Source organism: Platalea leucorodia (genome assembly GCF_965183815.1).
Source record: "Platalea leucorodia genome assembly, contig: HAP1_HAP1_SCAFFOLD_59, whole genome shotgun sequence".
Lineage (NCBI taxonomy): Eukaryota > Metazoa > Chordata > Aves > Pelecaniformes > Threskiornithidae > Platalea > Platalea leucorodia.
The window spans coordinates 139809-157302 of NW_028121451.1; the positions used below are offsets into that span (position 1 = coordinate 139809).

The window sequence follows — 17494 nt, forward strand, 5'->3', positions numbered from 1 at the left end:
CCCACTCCAGGCTGCCTTTATAGTCTCTCTGCCTCACTCCTCTCCTCTCAGCACTTGCAGGCAGTGCCCTCAGCCCTGCCGCGCTTTGCAGAGGAGCTGCTCCTGGGCAGAGCTGTCTCTCAGCAGCACTGCCTGGTTGCCATGAGCTGCCTCCATCCCAGGAGCCCAGCCCAGCTCAGCAGCAGAGGTCCAGCCCAAGGCACCACTTTCTCTGCCCCTCTGGGCTCCCTCCAGGTGTCCCTGGGGCTCCTGGGAAACCTGCTGTGAAACAGGCTGAAGTAATAACTTGTGGCCCCTCTCCCACCTCTGGAGAGATACTTCTTTCCAGCAATGCAATTTCTCCTATCAGAGAGAGAATTGGGCATGAGAATCACCGTTCCTTACTTCTGGTATGGGACAGAAAACCTGGACAGTGACAGAGCTCCTTTACCCTTGCTGAGGGAAGGGATGCCGCTGAGTCAATTGAGGCTCCTCATCCTTTGTTTGTAGTCCTGGGGCTGGAAGGGACCTCAGCTCTCATCTGTGGCTGCCACAAACCCACAGGAGGTGGTATTCCTCTTGCATCCGTTCAGGTGGACATAAAATAGGAACCTGGTGCCTGGGAGCCTCTTGTCTCAGCTCCCGTGGTAATTGCTGGGGATGGAGGGAAGGAGTGAGCTGTTCAGACTCAAACACCTGGTGACATCTGAGGTGTCAGAGCTGGTCCAAGGTATGTGCAGGTAACTGCAAGCTGTAATGCAGCGGTTCACAGAGAGGGAAGCATCTGGAGGCATCATGCTTGAGCTTAGAGGGGACTTCCTTTGGCCAACAGCAGATGCCCATGTTTAGGACATCTGAACTTTTCCCTACTCCTTATGTTCAGGGCAGCCTATTGAGGTAGTCAGGGGGGCAGATGTAGCCATTGCCATAGCCATCAGCCATTTTCTCCATCAGCTGCATATGCTAGATCACCATTGACTGTAATGGCACAACACCCGTGGACATCCCTACATTGCCTAACCTAATTGCCTAACCAGCTGCTCCTGGGCAGAGCTGTCTCTCTGCAGTGCTGCCCACTTGCCATCAGCTCCCTCCATCCCAGGAGCCCAGCCCAGCTCAGCAGCAGAGGCCCAGCCCAAGGCACCACTTTCTCTGCCCCTCTGGGCTCCCTCCAGGTGTCCCTGGGGCTGCGGGGGAACCTGCTGTGAAACAGGCTGAAGGCATCACTTATGTTCCCTTCCTCAGCTGCGGGGAGACACTTGCTTATCACAGTGTCATTGCTCCTTTCAGGAAAGGACTTGGGCATGAGAATCCCTCCCCCTTTTTTTTTTCCCCATCATTAGGCAGGACACCTAGGAAGGGGACCAGGAAAGATCTAACGTTTTCAAGCTGGGGACTTATCCTCAGTTCAATGAAACAGGCATTTCATGCTGGGTCTTTAGACATGGTGCTAGAAAGACATGCAGCTCTCTTTTCTCCACGCCATCCCTCTGCTCTGAAGAAAAGCTTTTGCACACAGGGGGTCTTGGACACTTGGTACCAGGATTCCTTACAGCAAATCAGAGCTGGCCTGGTTGCACAGCTTTGTTGCTTCAGCCCAAATGTGCAGCAGTGCCCTCAGCCAGGGGCACAGGCAGGAGGAGCTGGAGCTGTTCCTGAGCAGACAGAGCTGTGACATGGTGGCAGAGCTCAGGACAGCTGCTCTTCAAGGACGGCATCCTCCAAGCACAGCAAGGGTCCAGATCGAAACTCAGTCTGAACTTGAAAGGCAATTGAAGGGCAGCATAAGGAGTGTTTACTGCTTCAGGAACAGTTAAAGGAAAAACAAAGATCCTGTGTGGCCACTGCTGAATTTAGGAAGAGCAGGTGTAGATAGCTGTGAGATTCTCGGTGTGCTCTTTGCCTCAGCCTTCCCCAGCAAGGTCTCCCAGGCCTCTGTGACTCAGGGCAGGACTCTGGAGGAGATCAACCAGCAGTGGATGGGGATCAAGTCAGGGATCACTTGAGAAAACTCCGTCCTTCCCAGTGCATGGGACAGGAGGGGCAGCATTCCAGGGAGCTGAGTGAGCAGGCCCATGTCACAGCAAGGCCACTCTCCATCATCTTTCAAAGGTCGTGGAGACTGGGGGAACTCCCTGACAATGAGGAAAGTGCAAATGTTGCACGCGCCTTTCAAAATGCCCAAAGGATGTGCAGAGGAGCAAACGGCTGTGCCCCAGGTCATGTTCACTCGAATTCTGTTTCTGGGTGTCTAAAAGAGAAGGATTTACCCAGGGCAGCTTGTCTTTCACCATCTTTTTTGCTTTCTGTGCTGAAAGGACAGGATTGCTGGACCCAGGGAGAGCAGTGGTTGTCTTTTGACCTGGAAGTCAGTGAACTTTTCAACATCACCCCCCTCACCCTCCCAATATTCTTGTGCCCAAGTTAGGATATTCTGGTCTGCCTGGGTGGATGTGGAGATGGGTAAATAAGCAGACAGATTGTTGGTCTCAGAAGGCCTTTATCTGTGTCTGGTACTCTGCCTGGAGGCACCTAGCTAGTAGGGTCTTGCAGGGGTCTGTCCTGCCACCTGCCCTGTTTAATGTGTTTTTAATGACTCAGTGGACAGGAGAGAGTGCTTTTTCATAACATTTGTAGAAGACCACTGGAGGGCAGGGTGGCCATCCCAAAGAACAAAGAGAAGCTGGAGTGATGGGCCAATAGGAACCTCAGAATAGGCAGTAAGTTGTGCCCTTGAGGTCGACTAAGCCCATGCAACGACATTGGGCAGGGACTGCCCAGGTGGGCAGCAGCTCTGTGGGAAAGGCTTTGGTGGTCCTTGGGTTCCATTAGGCAAAAGAAGAGCAATCAGGAAAGAAGGCCAACAGCATCCTGGGCTGTATGAGCCGGAGCACAGCCAGTCTGCTGAGCACTTCTCACACCATAGCCAGAATATTTTCCTAGGTTTTGACATGCCACAATGTCAGAGAGACCTGGGCAAACTGGAGCCAGGAAAGTGGAGGGCCACCAAGGTCAGTAGGGTGGGAGAACTTGCTCTGCTGAAGCAGAGGCTTAGAGAGCTGGGCTTGTTCAGACAGGAGTAGAGAAGATCTTGTGGGAAACATGTAGCAGCATCGCACAGTTCCCAGGAAGACGGAGTCAGGCTCATGTCCATGACACAAGGACAAGAGGCAATGGGCTGAAACAAGAGAAGGTCAGGCTAGATAGAGGGAGAAACTTTCCCAGCAGAAGGAGAGTCAAGTGCTGGAAGCTGTTTCCCAGGGAGCATGCACTGGTTCTATCTTGGAACGTGACCACAATGTGTTTGGATAAAGGCCTGAGTACTCTGTCTGAGCCTGCTTTGAGCAGGAGGTTGGTCCAGACAGCTCCCGAGGTCCCTTCCAGCCTGAATGATGCTGTCCTTCCTTCCCCTTCATGGTTTCCAATTTGGGAGAGCGCTCAGGTTCTCCCTGACCCCAGAAGTCATTCACATCAGGTTGAGGGCTGCTTCACAGGTGTCCCCAAACAGCCCTCACCACATCTTTTGCTTCCCTTTTCAGTTGCCCAACGCCAACTTCTTTTTTACTGTCCTTATACCCTCCAAGAATAACAGCCTAGCATGTTAATCCTTTCAGAGCCAGTTGCTCAAGGAATGTCAGCATCCACATACAGAGTCTACAAATGAGCCTGGCATTGAAGCCATCATTGCGGAAAGAGACAAAAGGCATTTGACCAGCTCCTTGAACCCAGGAATCGGTATGCCATGCCTCCTGAGATTCCCAGGAACGCCTGAAATTGAAGTGCAGAGAAGTGTGAGTCCTCTTTAGATGTCCAGGAGACAGGGAGAAGAGAGCACGTTTCAGGTTCTCAAATCCCATGACAGTGCGCAGACCATCCTTCCCTTGGCCTCTGGCATCCCATTTCTTGAGATGCAAACCTAGTGCGTCTTCTGTCGATAATGCATCAATAATCCTTCAGGTGTTTCTGTGATTTCCTTAAAAGTGGCAGTATCTATGAGTGGCCCTGAGCAGCAGTGATTGGCCATGTGTAGGTCTGGGACAGAGGGTCAGGGGATGTCGGTGAGAAAGAAAGGGGGTGGCTGATGGTGTTAGTGAATCCTTAAAACCGTGTCTGAAGCCAGCAATGGAAAGCAGTGGATGTCTGTGGGTGGAGGAGGAAGAAGAAGAAGATTGTCCTGGGAAGATGGAAGGAAGGAAGGCCCCTCCTGTGCAAATCAGGGATGATACAGGCATTTCCATCGCATGTGCATGGCTCAGCCTGACAGATGGGGAACGCCCACTGCTTGGGGTGTCTGTGCTCAATCGTGCCCCATGACCTGACCTGGCTCTCCTCCCCTCCTCCACTCCTCACACTTGGGTGGGTGTCAGGAAACCTCCCTGAGCCTGGAGGATGCACAGCCCTCCTGGGGTGAGGTCCCACCACTGCGGGGGAAGAGGAAGGGTTGGTGAGACACATGGGCATGCAGGGGGAGAGCAGTGCAGGTGCAGCAGTGAGTGTGTTAAAGGCAGGAAGAAGACTTGACATGTCGGGGGCTGTCATGCTGAAGTGAAATAGGTTGAGTCTTGATTTGGAGGCAGCAGCAGAAGGAGAATGGGCAGCTGAGTGCTGGGCTGTGGAGCTAAACAGGATTCTCGCATGTCTGGGCCTTGGAACTCTTGGGTGATAAAGCAGCACTAGCAAGGCTTTGGAAGAAACGGGATGGGTTGTGGGGAACTCAGAGGCATTGGCAAATGCTCAGAGACCCAGAGCTTGGTGCTGGAAGCAAGGAAGCAGGCACAGGCACAGGTCAGTGTAGCTGTGGTGGGGATGGCCAAGGGCCTTGTTGGGGCTTTGACACCCCAACAGAACGGGGACCCTTGTCCACTCAGCTATGGCTTCTGTCTCTTCCCCTGAGACCCACGAGAGGACATGAGGTCCTTACAGCTCCAGCGCCTCGTTGCCTCCTCCTCACCCACCCTCCATAGAGCCTGGCAGGTGTCCTACCACTGACCTGCGCCTCCCATCACACGCTCCCACATCACAATGCCCCAGGAAGAGACCAGAGCATCACAAGAGGGAAAGGATCTCTGGAATGGGAGTCAGGCCCTGGCCATCCTGCTTGGCGAAGCACATCAAGGACTTTCACGGTGATCTCCACATTGAAATTTCCTCCTGTCCCAAGTGCCTCCGACTCCCTGCTTCACCATCCCCCAGGGACAGGAACCTTGTCTGCTCATTCCCTGCATGGTCTCTTCAGCGATGGCCTTCAGCAGGGCCTGCTAACACCCTCTGAAACCTTCAGCTGTGCTGCTTTTACTTCTCTGGAGGCTCGGTCAGTCTTTCAGGAGCTGCAGTTCAGGAACTGGGCACCAGAGGGCTCATTGCCACACAAAGCACCACAAGGAGCCAATTCTGGACAGAATTTTCCTTTAGGCTTCAGTTCTTATGTGGCTTATTAGAGAGATTTCAGGAGTGTGGTCAAAGTGAAAAGATGTCAAAGCAAAGAGGCAAAGTGAATCAAATGCTTGATTTTGAATAGTCAATTCCGCATGGCCCTCTAAGCCTCTATCAGCTCATTTTGCTTTTGCTACCCATCCCTGCAACTCTCAAGCCTATGGAAGCTTTCGCTTTGACATCGTCCTTACGTACAAGGGTAAGGCTTCTAAATAGCAAATCTACGAAACCAGATAGTTTTTGTGAACTCACATGCATTGGGACATCTCCGGAAAATCACAGCTTTGTCATTCAAGAAACAGAATCTGCCACCCACCTGCCTCCTGCCCCTGCCACAGCCCCCACTCACACTGACCCTAGGCAGAGTCCCGAGCAAGGCATGAAGGACCTCCTGTACCAGGTCCTGGGGGTCAGGGCCTGGCCACTCTGATCATAAACAAACACCAAGGGCTTACATGGCCTCAGAGCCACCAGCACATGGCCTTTGCATCTGCAACCAGTGTCTCCCAGTTTTTGCTTGATGAGCCCCCAGGGACCAACACATTGACTGCTCATTGCCTTCATGGCCTTGTCAGTGTTGGCCCTCAGTGGGGCCCCCAGCGCCCTCAGAAACTTGGTGTTTGCTTCTGCCTTCCACTTCTTTAGAGGCTTGTTCATTCTTTCAGTCTTTGCCGTTCAGGAACATGGCACTAGAGAGCTCATTGACATTGAACACCCTATCAAGCCATGTCTCTGTGCATCATTTTCCTGGTTCTTCAAGTCTTCTGTAGCTAATTTGAGAAATTTCCGGAATGTAGCCAAGGAGAGAAGATTTAAATAAGAAGGAACAATAAATCAGCTTTTCTTTTTATTCCAGTTTTCTTTATTTTTCTGCTTACAGAACAAGTGAGATCAGCCTTCTCCAGTTCATATTCATCCAGAATATCTCCTGATGAAGTCTGCAGATGTAGGAAGCGTAAGGTTGTTTCTGTCAGACACTGTACAGCCCATCTTTGTCCCGTGTCCCATCATCATCCTTGCCCCGCCTTGCCCCCCAGTCATTTCTCTCAGTGGCCACCTGGGACTTGCATCAGGATTTTTCAACTCTAAGCTCTTTCCACTAAAGTGTGTAGCTCAATGCTTCAGCTCATTTGCACACATTCTCATCTGCTTTCTTTGGAGAACCAGCTGCACACACTCACAGAAGAATGTTTCTTACCTCCCAGGAAAAAAAAAAAAAAAAAGAAAAAAAGCTCATTAAAAAATAATAGATGCAGTCCAAGTTTCCTCCACTGAAGTCCACTTCCCACTGTCGGTAACCTTAGTGGAACACTTTCAGTGAGATACATGGGAAAACAGGTAGAAACACAAGCGAGGAGACGGCTCAAGAAGCCATCAGGCAGCCTGCTGAAAGGCAAGGCAAGCTGCAAACTGCCTGAAGCTCAGGGCAGCACCTGGGGAGCTGAGAGGTGTGGGAATGGGGAGAGACCAATGGGAGGAGGAAAGCTGGATGGACAGTGGGAAATGCGTACGCCCAGGCAGCCTGCTGAAAAGATGCCTTTAGAAGTGGTCAGTTCAAGCAGGACGTGTGGAAAGATGTGAAAGAGTGCTGAGAGTCAATACACAGTGCACTGGGCAGAGCAGGGTCAGGGGTGTAACAGGGGAGATGAGTATTTCTTTTCCTGAGTGTAGTACATGGGCTGGAAATGTCCATGTTGGCATCACGGGAAAGTATTGTCTATGGATGAAAACTGTTCAGTGCATTTCAGCTGATGGAAAATGTGCTCATAGTTTCTTTCAATGTTGGTGTTCGTTCCCTCATCTTTTCAGGCAGGGCTCAGTGCCCAGGCACAGCCCTGTCACTGCAGTGCTTGTACAGCTGGGCCCAGAGGGTGCTCTGCAACAGAAATGTCAGCACCAAAGAAGCTCCACCCCAAGCCTTGCACAAGCCCATGGAACTCAAGGACAGATGTGCCTCAGGGAGGTCTTCCTCTCAACAAAATGTGCTTTCTCAAGTGGTAGGTAGGGGTCCATGGATGTTGAATGGAGAGACATCGTCATCGTAGGATATATCCTACTCCTCACCTGTACGGAGCAGTATCTCAGCCATTAGGAGTAAGCGTCCCTCTGTTCAAGAGAGAAGATACAGTGGATACACACCACGGGGCACCCTGTGGTTTTATCTGCGTGACCACGGAGAGGACATGAGGAAGTGGGATGGAGAATCTACCTCGACCCTAGAGGCACGGGTACGTGAGTTGCAAGGAAAAACAACTACAAAAGGTGGTTCTCCCAGGAGAGTTGCGGCTCCAGTTTCCAGCGAGCAGTTCCTCAGACAGGGTAGAAGGGCTGATTCTGTTTCCGATCCTAATAAAGGGATTTTTGACTCGCATTTACAAGAAGTGAGTAACGAGTGCTATGACCAGGACTAGAGGGGCCCTGCCTCCAGCCAGGTGGAGGAGAGGGACAATCGGGTGTACTGGACTGCGTGGATTCGATGGCCTGGCACATCAGCCCCACAGGAGTATAGGGCTTTAGTAGACACCGGTGCACAGTGTACCCTCATGCCATCAAGCTGTAAAGGGGCAGAACCCATCTGTATTTCTGGAGTGACAGGGGGATCCCAAGAGCTGACTGTATTGGAGGCCGAAGTGAGCCTAACAGGGAATGAGTGGCAGAAGCACCCCATTGTGACTGGCCCAGAGGCTCCATGCATCCTTGGCATAGACTACCTCAGGAGAGGGTATTTCAAGGACCCAAAAGGGTACCGGTGGGCTTTTGGCATAGCCGCATTGGAGACGGAGGAAATTAAACAGCTGTCCACCCTGCCCGGTCTTTCGGAGGACCCTTCTGTTGTGGGGTTGCTGAGGGTCAAAGAACAACAGGTACCAACTGCTACCACAACAGTGCACCGGCGGCAATATCGCACCAACAGAGACTCCCTGATTCCCATCCATAAGCTGATTCGTCAGCTGGAGAGCCAAGGAGTGATCAGCAAGACTCACTCACCGTTTAACAGTCCCATATGGCCAGTGCGAAAGTCTAATGGAGAGTGGAGACTAACAGTAGACTATCGGGGCCTGAATGAAGTCACGCCACCACTGAGCGCTGCCGTGCCGGACATGCTAGATCTTCAATATGAACTGGAGTCAAAGGCAGCCAAGTGGTATGCCACCATTGACATCGCTAATGCATTTTTCTCAATCCCTTTGGCAGCAGAGTGCAGGCCACAGTTTGCTTTCACTTGGAGGGGGGTCCAGTACACCTGGAATCGACTGCCCCAGGGGTGGAAACACAGCCCCACCATTTGCCATGGACTGATCCAGACTGCATTGGAACAGGGTGGGGCTCCAGAACACCTGCAGTACATTGATGACATCATTGTGTGGGGCAACACAGCAGCAGAAGTTTTTGAGAAAGGGAAGCAAATAGTCCAAATTCTTCTGGAAGCTGGCTTTGCTATAAAACAAAGTAAGGTCAAGGGACCTGCACAGGAGATCCAGTTTTTAGGAATAAAATGGCAAGATGGGCGTCGTCAGATCCCAATGGATGTAATCAACAAAATCACAGCCATGTCCCCACCAACCAGCAAAAAGGAAGCACAAGCTTTCTTGGGTGTTGTGGGTTTTTGGAGAATGCATATTCCACATTACAGTCTCATAGTAAGCCCTCTCCATCAAGTGACCCGCAAGAAGAACGATTTTAAATGGGGCCCTGAGCAACGACAAGCCTTTGAACAAATTAAACGGGAGATAGTTCATGCAGTTGCCCTTGGGCCAGTCCGGGCAGGACAAGATATTAAAAATGTGCTCTACACTGCAGCTGGGGAGAACGGCCCTACCTGGAGCCTCTGGCAGAAAGCACCGGGAGAGACTCGAGGTCGACCCCTGGGGTTCTGGAGTCGGGGATACAGAGGATCTGAGGCCCGCTATACTCCAACTGAAAAAGAGATATTGGCAGCATATGAAGGAGTTTGAGCTGCTTCAGAAGTGGTTGGTACTGAAGCACAGCTCCTCCTGGCACCCCGACTGCCAGTGCTGGGCTGGATGTTCAAAGGGAGGGTCCCCTCTACCCATCATGCAACTGATGCTACGTGGAGTAAGTGGGTCACACTGATCACACAGCGGGCTCGAATAGGAAACCCCGGTCGCCCAGGAATCTTGGAAGTGATCATGGACTGGCCAGAAGGCAAAGATTTCGGAATATCGCCAGAGGAGGAGGTGACGCATGCTGAGGAGGCCCCACTGTATAATAAAGTACCAGAAAATGAGAAGCAATATGCCCTGTTCACTGATGGGTCCTGTCGTCTTGTGGGGAAGCATTGGAGGTGGAAAGCTCCTGTATGGAGTCCTATAGGACAAGTTGCAGAAACTGCTGAAGGGGAAGGTGAATCGAGTCAGTTTGCAGAGGTGAAAGCCATCCAGCAGGCTTTAGATATTGCTGAACGAGAAAAGTGCCCAATGCTCTATCTGTGTACTGACTCATGGATGGTGGCAAATGCTCTGTGGGGGTGGCTACAGCAATGGAAGCGGAGCAACTGGCAGTGCAGAGACAAACCCACCTGGGCTGCTGAATTGTGGCAAGATATTGCTGCCTGAGTAGAGAACCTGGTTGTAAAAGTACGTCACATAGATACTCACGTACCCAAGAGCTGGGCCACTGAAGAACATCAACACAACCAGCAGGTGGATCAGGCTGCTAAGATTGAAGTGGCTCAGGTGGATCTGGACTGGCAACAGAAGGGTGAATTATTTCTAGCTGGGTGGGCCCATGACACCTCAGGCCATCAAGGAAGAGATGTAACATATAGATGGGCTTGTGATTGAGAGGTGGACTTGACCATGGACACTATTACTCAGGTTGTCCGTGAATGCGAAACATGCGCTGCAATCAAGCAAGCCAAGCGATGCAAGCCTCTCCGGAATGGAGGTCAATGGCTGAAATATAAATATGCAGAAGCCTGGCAGATTGATGATATCACACTCCCACAAACCCGCCAAGGCAAGCGCCATGTGCTTACAATGGTGGAAGGAACCATCGGATGGCTGGAAACATATGCCGTGCCCCATGCCACCGCCTGGAATGCTATCGTGGGCCTTGAAAAGCAAGTCCTGTGGTGACACGGCACCCCAGAAAGAATTGAGTCAGATAACGGAACTCATTTCCGAAACAGCCTCATAGACACCTGGGCCCAAGAGCACGGCACTGAGCGGGTATCTCACATCCCCTATCGTGCGCCAGCCTCTGGGAAAATCGAACGATACAATGGACTGTTAAAGACTATACTGAGAACAATGGGTGCTGGGACATTCAGACATTGGGATACACATCTAGCAAAGGACACCTGGTTAGTCAACACCAGGGGATCTGCCAATTGAGCTGGCCCTGCCCAGTCAAGACTTTTACGTACTGTAGAGGGGGATAAAATCCCTGTAGTGCACCTAAAAAATATGATGGGGAAGACAGTCTGGGTTACTCCTGCCTCAGGCAGAGGTAAATGCATTCATGGGATTGCTTTTGCTCAAGGACCTGGATGCACTTGGTGGGTGATGCAGGAGGATGGGGAAGTCCGATGTGTACCTCAAGGAGATTTGATTTTGGGTGAAAATAGCCAATGAAGTGAATTGTATCATGTTAATTGCTATATAATACTGGATGTCATCACTTCTATGATTACTATGTGCCATATCTACAGTATACAGTAAGAATCACCCAAATTAATGAAGAATGAACTCTGAGGAAACCGAGCAAACTGCAGCGGTGATGGAACCAGAACTGGCTTCAGCATGCAACAATCCAACACCGCACACCATCTCTCCTGCCCTGAAAGACTGTTAGGACAGATGGAGCTCAAAGTCATGGACTAAACGAACTCAACAAACATTTTAGAGGGATAGCCCATAGACTAGGGAAATTATATCTATGTGTGTGTGTATATCTATCTATCTATCTATCTATCTATCTATCTATCTATCTATCTATCTATCATCTATCTATCTGTCTGTCTGTCTATCTATCTATCTCAAAAGACTGGAAAAGTGGTGGTGATGAATTGGAATGTATTGGAAAGTGTAAGCCCTGGGCATGACGTAGATGGTATAGCATAAGGGGTGGATACTGTTCTGGTTTCAGCTGGGATAGAGTTGATTTTTCTTCCTAGTAGCTGGTATAGTGCTGTGTTTTGGATTTAGGATGAGAATAATGTTGAGAACTCACTGATGTTTTGGTTGTTGCTAAGTAGTGCTTACACCAGTCAAGCACTTTTTAGCTTCCCATGCTTTGCCAGCTGCACAAGAAGCTGGCAGGGGGCACAGCCAGGACAGCTGACCCAGACTGGCCAAGGGGCTATTCCATACCATATGACGTCAGGCTCAGTATATAAGCTGGGGGAAGTTGGCTGGGGGGCAGCAATTGCTCGGTGACATGCTGGGCATCGGTCGGCAGGTGGTGAGCAATTGTATTGTGTATCACTTGCTTTGTATATTATTATTGTACTATGTATATTATTATTACTATTACTACTATTCTATTTCATTTTACTTCCATTGTTAAACTTTTCTTATCTCAACCCACGAGTTTTCTCACTTTCACCCTTCCAATTCTCTCCCGCATCCCACTGGGGTGGGGGGAGTGAGCGAGCGGCTCTGTGGTGCTTACTTGCTGGCTGTGGTTAAACCACAACATCAGTAAAGACTCAGACAAAGTCAACATTAAGTCCCTCAGCCCCACCTGTATCTGCTGTTATGAAATCCCCCTCCCCATTGAGTGGCAGCCCTGCATTTTCCATGTTCAGCCTTGCTCTCTCACCAGCGATCGAAGTTCTTTTTGCTCTTCACTTTTCTTACAGCCTCCAACTCCAGGTGAGCTTTGCTCTTCCCCAAAGCATACCTCCACAACAAGGCAACTTATATAAATCCCTTCTGTGTAACCTGTCCTTGTTGTCACCTCTTGGCAGCTGCTTCATGGTCCTTCTCAGCGCTTTTTCCCTGCACTGTCCCAGCACCACTACCCCGCTCATGGCCTCACAGCCCTGTTGTGAAGGCACACCACACAGCAGTATGCATTCAGGGCTGGGTAAAGGTCCCCCACAACATCCCCATGACAGTCATCTTTGCCCCTTCTCTCCATGGCCATCATGTTTTGGAAGTCCCAGCCCCAGCTACGTCCCATGTGGGGATTCGCCGACAGCCCTGTTCTGGGGTCTGCTGCAGTCTGGGCCAGGATGGAGCCCAGGCAGGGCTGGCCATTTTCCCCGATGCAGGCACTGAGTCCAGCAGGAGGATGGAGATGGCCTCACAGCGAGACTTACCCATTAACCTGGGGTGAACGGCCAGGGCTGGAAATGGCTGGTGAGAGAGGCTGGGGGGTGACAAAGGCTCTGGGCCACCTTCCCAGTTTGTCCATACATAAAGGGCACAGACTGGCCTCCTCTCTCCTGCACCTGTTGTCTTTGATCCCTTCCACAACCCCTGGCTCGGCACCACAAACCCCTGGTATGAGACCTCACCCTGCATGGTCACACAGTACAAGCTATACACTGATGTTTTTCACTCCTGGGCACTTTCCAGCACAACCCAGCTCCCTCCAAGCTCTTCCACCTTCCCTGCCCAATTCCTAGCACTGCTCAGCCTGGGCTGGCCCCACGGCAGTGCACACCGCAGGCCGCTGCAGAGCTCTGGGTACTCACCCCACAGCCCCAGCCCCTCTGAAGGGCACAGCAGCTCCTGGGGGACACAGAAGGCTCAGCCCCAGAGATGGGGGACACCTGTGGTGGTCAATTGGACCCAGTGACCTCCTCTCCAGGATATTCTGAGAGGTCTGCAGCCCCTCTGGGCCATCCCCTCTCCCCAGGCCAGCACAAGAGCCCAGGCCGGGGGTCCTCAAGCAGCTCCTGCTGCCCCAGTGACAGAGTGGCCTGCCCCAAGCTGCTGCAGCCAGAAAGGTCTTTTCATTTCCTTTTCATTCATAGTCTGATGATGATGGATCTCAGACAAAGAAGTTGCTGCAGGTTCATTTATTTTGCTTAAACACACAGAGACACTGACTCCCCATTTACACAAAGTCACTGGATCACACAAGACAGGTGGATTCTTAAGTAGGAGGGGATGAATAATGACATTTCGTTGCAGACAGCATCATCAGAAATGGAAAAAAGAAAAAAAGAAGGGAAAAAAAGAGAAGGAATGACAGGCTTGGCCTGCCACAAGATACACTGGCAGTCATTTGCAGAGGAAGGTATGCAGTCTATGGCTGCTGAAAAAATGTCTAATCAATGTCCTCAGGGCATCCTTGAGCTCTTGGTTCCTCATGCTGTAGATGAGGGGGTTCACTGCTGGAGGCACCACCGAGTACAGAACTGCCATCACCAGGTCCAAGCATGGGGAGGAGATGGAGGGAGGCTTCAGGTAGGAAAACACTGCAGTGCTAATAAACAGGGAGACCACGGCCAGGTGAGGGAGGCACGTGGAAAAGGCTTTGTGCCATCCCTGCTCAGGGGGCATCCTCAGCACAGCCCTGAAGATCTGCACATAGGACACCACAATGAAAACAAAACAGCCCAAAGAGAGAAAAGCACTAACTGCAAGAAGCCCAGCCTCCCTGACATAGAAGTGTGAGCAGGAGAGCTTGAGGATCTGCGGGATTTCACAGAAGAACTGGTCCACAGCATTGCCTTGGCAGAGTGGTAGTGAAAATGTATTGGCAGTGTGCAGCACAGCAGTGAGAAACCCACTGCCCCAGGCAGCTGCTGCCATGTGGACACAAGCTCTGCTGCCCAGGAGGGTCCCGTAGTGCAGGGGTTTGCAGATGGCAATGTAGCGATCATAGGACATGACAGTGAGAAGAAAATACTCCGCTACAACTAAAAAGAGAAACCAAAAGACTTGAGCAGCACATCCCCAGAAAGTGACGGCTCTGGTGTCCCAGAGCAAGTTGGCCATGGCTTTGGGGACAGTGATGGAGATGGAGCCCAGGTCGAGGAGGGAGAGGTTGAGGAGGAAGAAGTACATGGGGGTGTGGAGGTGGCGGTCGCAGGCTATGGCGGTGATGATGAGGCCGTTGCCCAGGAGGGCAGCCAGGTAGATGCCCAGGAAGAGCCAGAAGTGCAAGAGCTGCAGCTCCCGCGTGTCTGCGAATGCCAAGAGGAGAAACTGGGTGATGGAACTGCTGTTGGACATCTGCTGCCTCTGGGCACAGGGACCTGTCCAAGGAAGAGAAGTCATTGACAGGTTAGGACAAACACCTTGGCATAAAACTCAATGTTTCTCATAGAAATGCTCCAATTGTCTTATTCCTTGGTAACGTCTTCGTTCAGCTCCTTTTCTGGAGTTCCTTTGCTGTCTGTTTGAATGTGCCGTGAGCAGCAGGGGATCTGCTGTGTGCTCCAGAGTATGCAGTCCTGCCATACAGTGCAGCAGGGAGGGGAATAAGCTTTCCTGCTCAGAATTTAGGTCAGATATTACCCACTCGTAAGTTTACCAGGGGAGTGTTCTTTTGGAGCAAAAATTGTCAGCATTTTTACTGCACTCATTTTAATTTCTCATTCATCACCCAGCTAACCAAGAGTAGAAAACTCAAAGCACAGTCTCCTTCACTTTCAGGTAACCCCCACATAAACTTTCCTCTTGAAAAGTCACCTCAGAAGCATTCTGGGGGTGATCTGGATCTGAGAGCACTCTGGACGCATGCAGCAGCCTCTCAACAGCAGAAAGACCCTGCCCTGCCCTGCTGGGAGCGACTGCTTCCACCCACAGCTTCTCCCCGCAGTGCCATGGGGAGCTCCCCGGGCAGGCTGAGTGCTGACCCTGGCAGGGGGCAGAGTCCCTGCCCAGCACACAGCCCCCTGGGGACATAGGGACCCTGCTCGGAAGGACTGCCCTGGGCACCTCCAGCTGCACACCTGGATTTACACCTCTGCAGCTGTTCCTGGGAGAAGGCAGCCATCATGCCCTGTCCCTCTGATGGTGCAGTAGGGAATCCCTGCTCAGGAGCATGTCCTCCTTCTCCTCTACACTAGGAAACCTGTGAGTGTTCTTCTTAAAGATTCTACAGGCTGTGTGATGTACCAGCTTCAGGAGATCCCTCCAGGAACCACAGCTTCACTTCCCTTTACCCAGAGACTTACCGTATAGACGGCTGTGAAGATTTCTCCCCCAGTCAGCTCTCAGCATTCTCCCATTCCAAACTGCCTTTAAGCTCTCTCTGCTTCACTCCTCTCTCTTTGTCCCTGCAGGCAGTGCCCTCAGCCCTGCTGTGCTTTGGAGAGGAGCTGCTCTTGGGCAGAGTTGTCTCTCTCTGTCCCAGGAGCCCGGCCCAGCTCAGGAGCTGAGGACCAGCCCAAGGCATCACTTTCTCTGCCCCCTCGGGGCTCCCTGCAGGTGTCCCTGGGGCTCCAGGGGAACCTGCTGTGAAACAGGCTGAAGGAGTCACTGATGTTCCCTTCCCCAGCCAGGGAGAGACACTTTACTCCCAGCAGTGGCATTTCTCTTCTCAGAAAAAGATTTATGTCTAAGAATCACTTCTTCTTGTCACAGTGTTAGACAGGACACCCAGGCAGTGACAGATCTCCTTTACCCCTGCTGAGGGAAGGGATTTGGCTGAGGCAATGCAGGCATCTCACTCTGGGTCTCCTAGGGCTAGAGGGGGACTCAGCTTCCCTCCATGCCTTCCACAGTCCCACAGGAGGTGGGATTCCTCTTGCCTCAGTTCAGGTGTGCACCAAATGGCCACCTGCATGTGAGCTCCTTGTCTCAGCTCTGATGTTAATTAATGAAGCTGGAGGGTGCAGTGAGCTGCTCAAACACCTGGTGAAATTTGAGGTTCAGGAGGTGGTCCAAGATACCTGAAGGTAACTGCAAGCTCTAATGGAGCAGTTCATAGCGACAGGGCAGCACCTGGGAACATCTTCTTATAGGCTGGTGGGGAACCCCCTTCACCAACAGAAATGAAAGAAGATGCCCACATTTAGGACAACTGACCTGACCCTAATTTGTTAGTACTGCACAGAGCTGTCTTTGAAAAACAGCGATGAACAGGTTGAGAGGTTATGGGTAAAAATTAGGGGCTAAGCCAAGAAAGGAAACCTCGTGGCTGGTGTTTACTACAGGCCACCCGACCAAGAGGAGATTGTTGATGAAGCGTTTGTACTTCAATTACAGGAAGCATCGCACTCGCAGGCTCTGATCCTGCTGGAGGACTTCAGTCCCCTGCACATCTGCTGGAAAAGTGGCACAGTGAGCTGTAAGTGGTCCAGGAGACTCCTGGAGTGCATTGAGGATAATTTCTTAGGCCAGGTGGTAGACATCCAGAGCAGAGGCGATGTGTTACAAGACCTGTTGCTTACCAACACAGATGAACTACTTAAGGATGTGAAGACTGATGGCAGCCTGGGCTGCAGTGATCATGCCCTGGTGTAATTCACGATCTCAAAGGATATGGGCTAGGCAAAGAGTAAGGTCAAGACCCTGAATTTTAGGAGGCCAAATGTTTGATTGTTTAAGGAGTTAGTGGATAGGAGGCCCTGGGACACTGCCCTCAGGGATACAGGACTGAACAGAGCTGGCAGCTCTTTAAGGAAATCTTTCTTGGCACAGAAGAGCTCTTGATTCCGATGTGTAAGAAATCAGGCAGGAAAGGCAGGAGACCGGCATGGCCCAGTAAAGACCTCCTGGTCAAACAAAAGTGTAAGAATGAAATGCACAGGCAGTGGAAACAGGGATGTGTATCCTTAGAAGAATATAGGGATGCTGCCTGGATGTGTAGGAATAGGATCAGAAAATCTAAGGCACAGTTGGAGGTGAATTTGGCAAGAGACGTGGAGAATAATAAGAAGGGTTTCTACAGATATGTTGATCAGAAAAGAAAGATTAAAGAAAATGTATTCTCCTTTCCCCTTCCCCTTCTCCACGCCCAGCCCCCCCCCGCCCCCCCAAATAAGACAGGACAACTAGCACCAACTGTCACGGAGAAGGCTGAGATAGAATTTTTTTGCCTTAGTTTTCACTGGCCACCACTCTTCCCACCTCTGTGAAGTCCCCGAAACTCAAAGCAGGGACTGAGGGAATGAAGTCCTTCCCACTGTAGGAGGTTCAAGACCACCTGAGGT

The 17494-nt window shown here is 51.3% G+C and overlaps 1 protein-coding gene across 1 annotated transcript; it reads right to left on the reverse strand.

Annotated features, from left to right (window-relative positions):
* Positions 1-13610: 13610 nt before the first annotated feature.
* On the reverse strand, positions 13611-14567 carry LOC309603346 (olfactory receptor 14A16-like; the record flags this gene model as incomplete). Its single annotated transcript, XM_082338216.1, has 1 exon — positions 13611-14567. The coding sequence occupies one exon, from the start codon at positions 14565-14567 to the stop codon at positions 13611-13613; it is 957 nt and encodes a 318-aa protein (XP_082194342.1).
* Positions 14568-17494: the final 2927 nt, after the last annotated feature.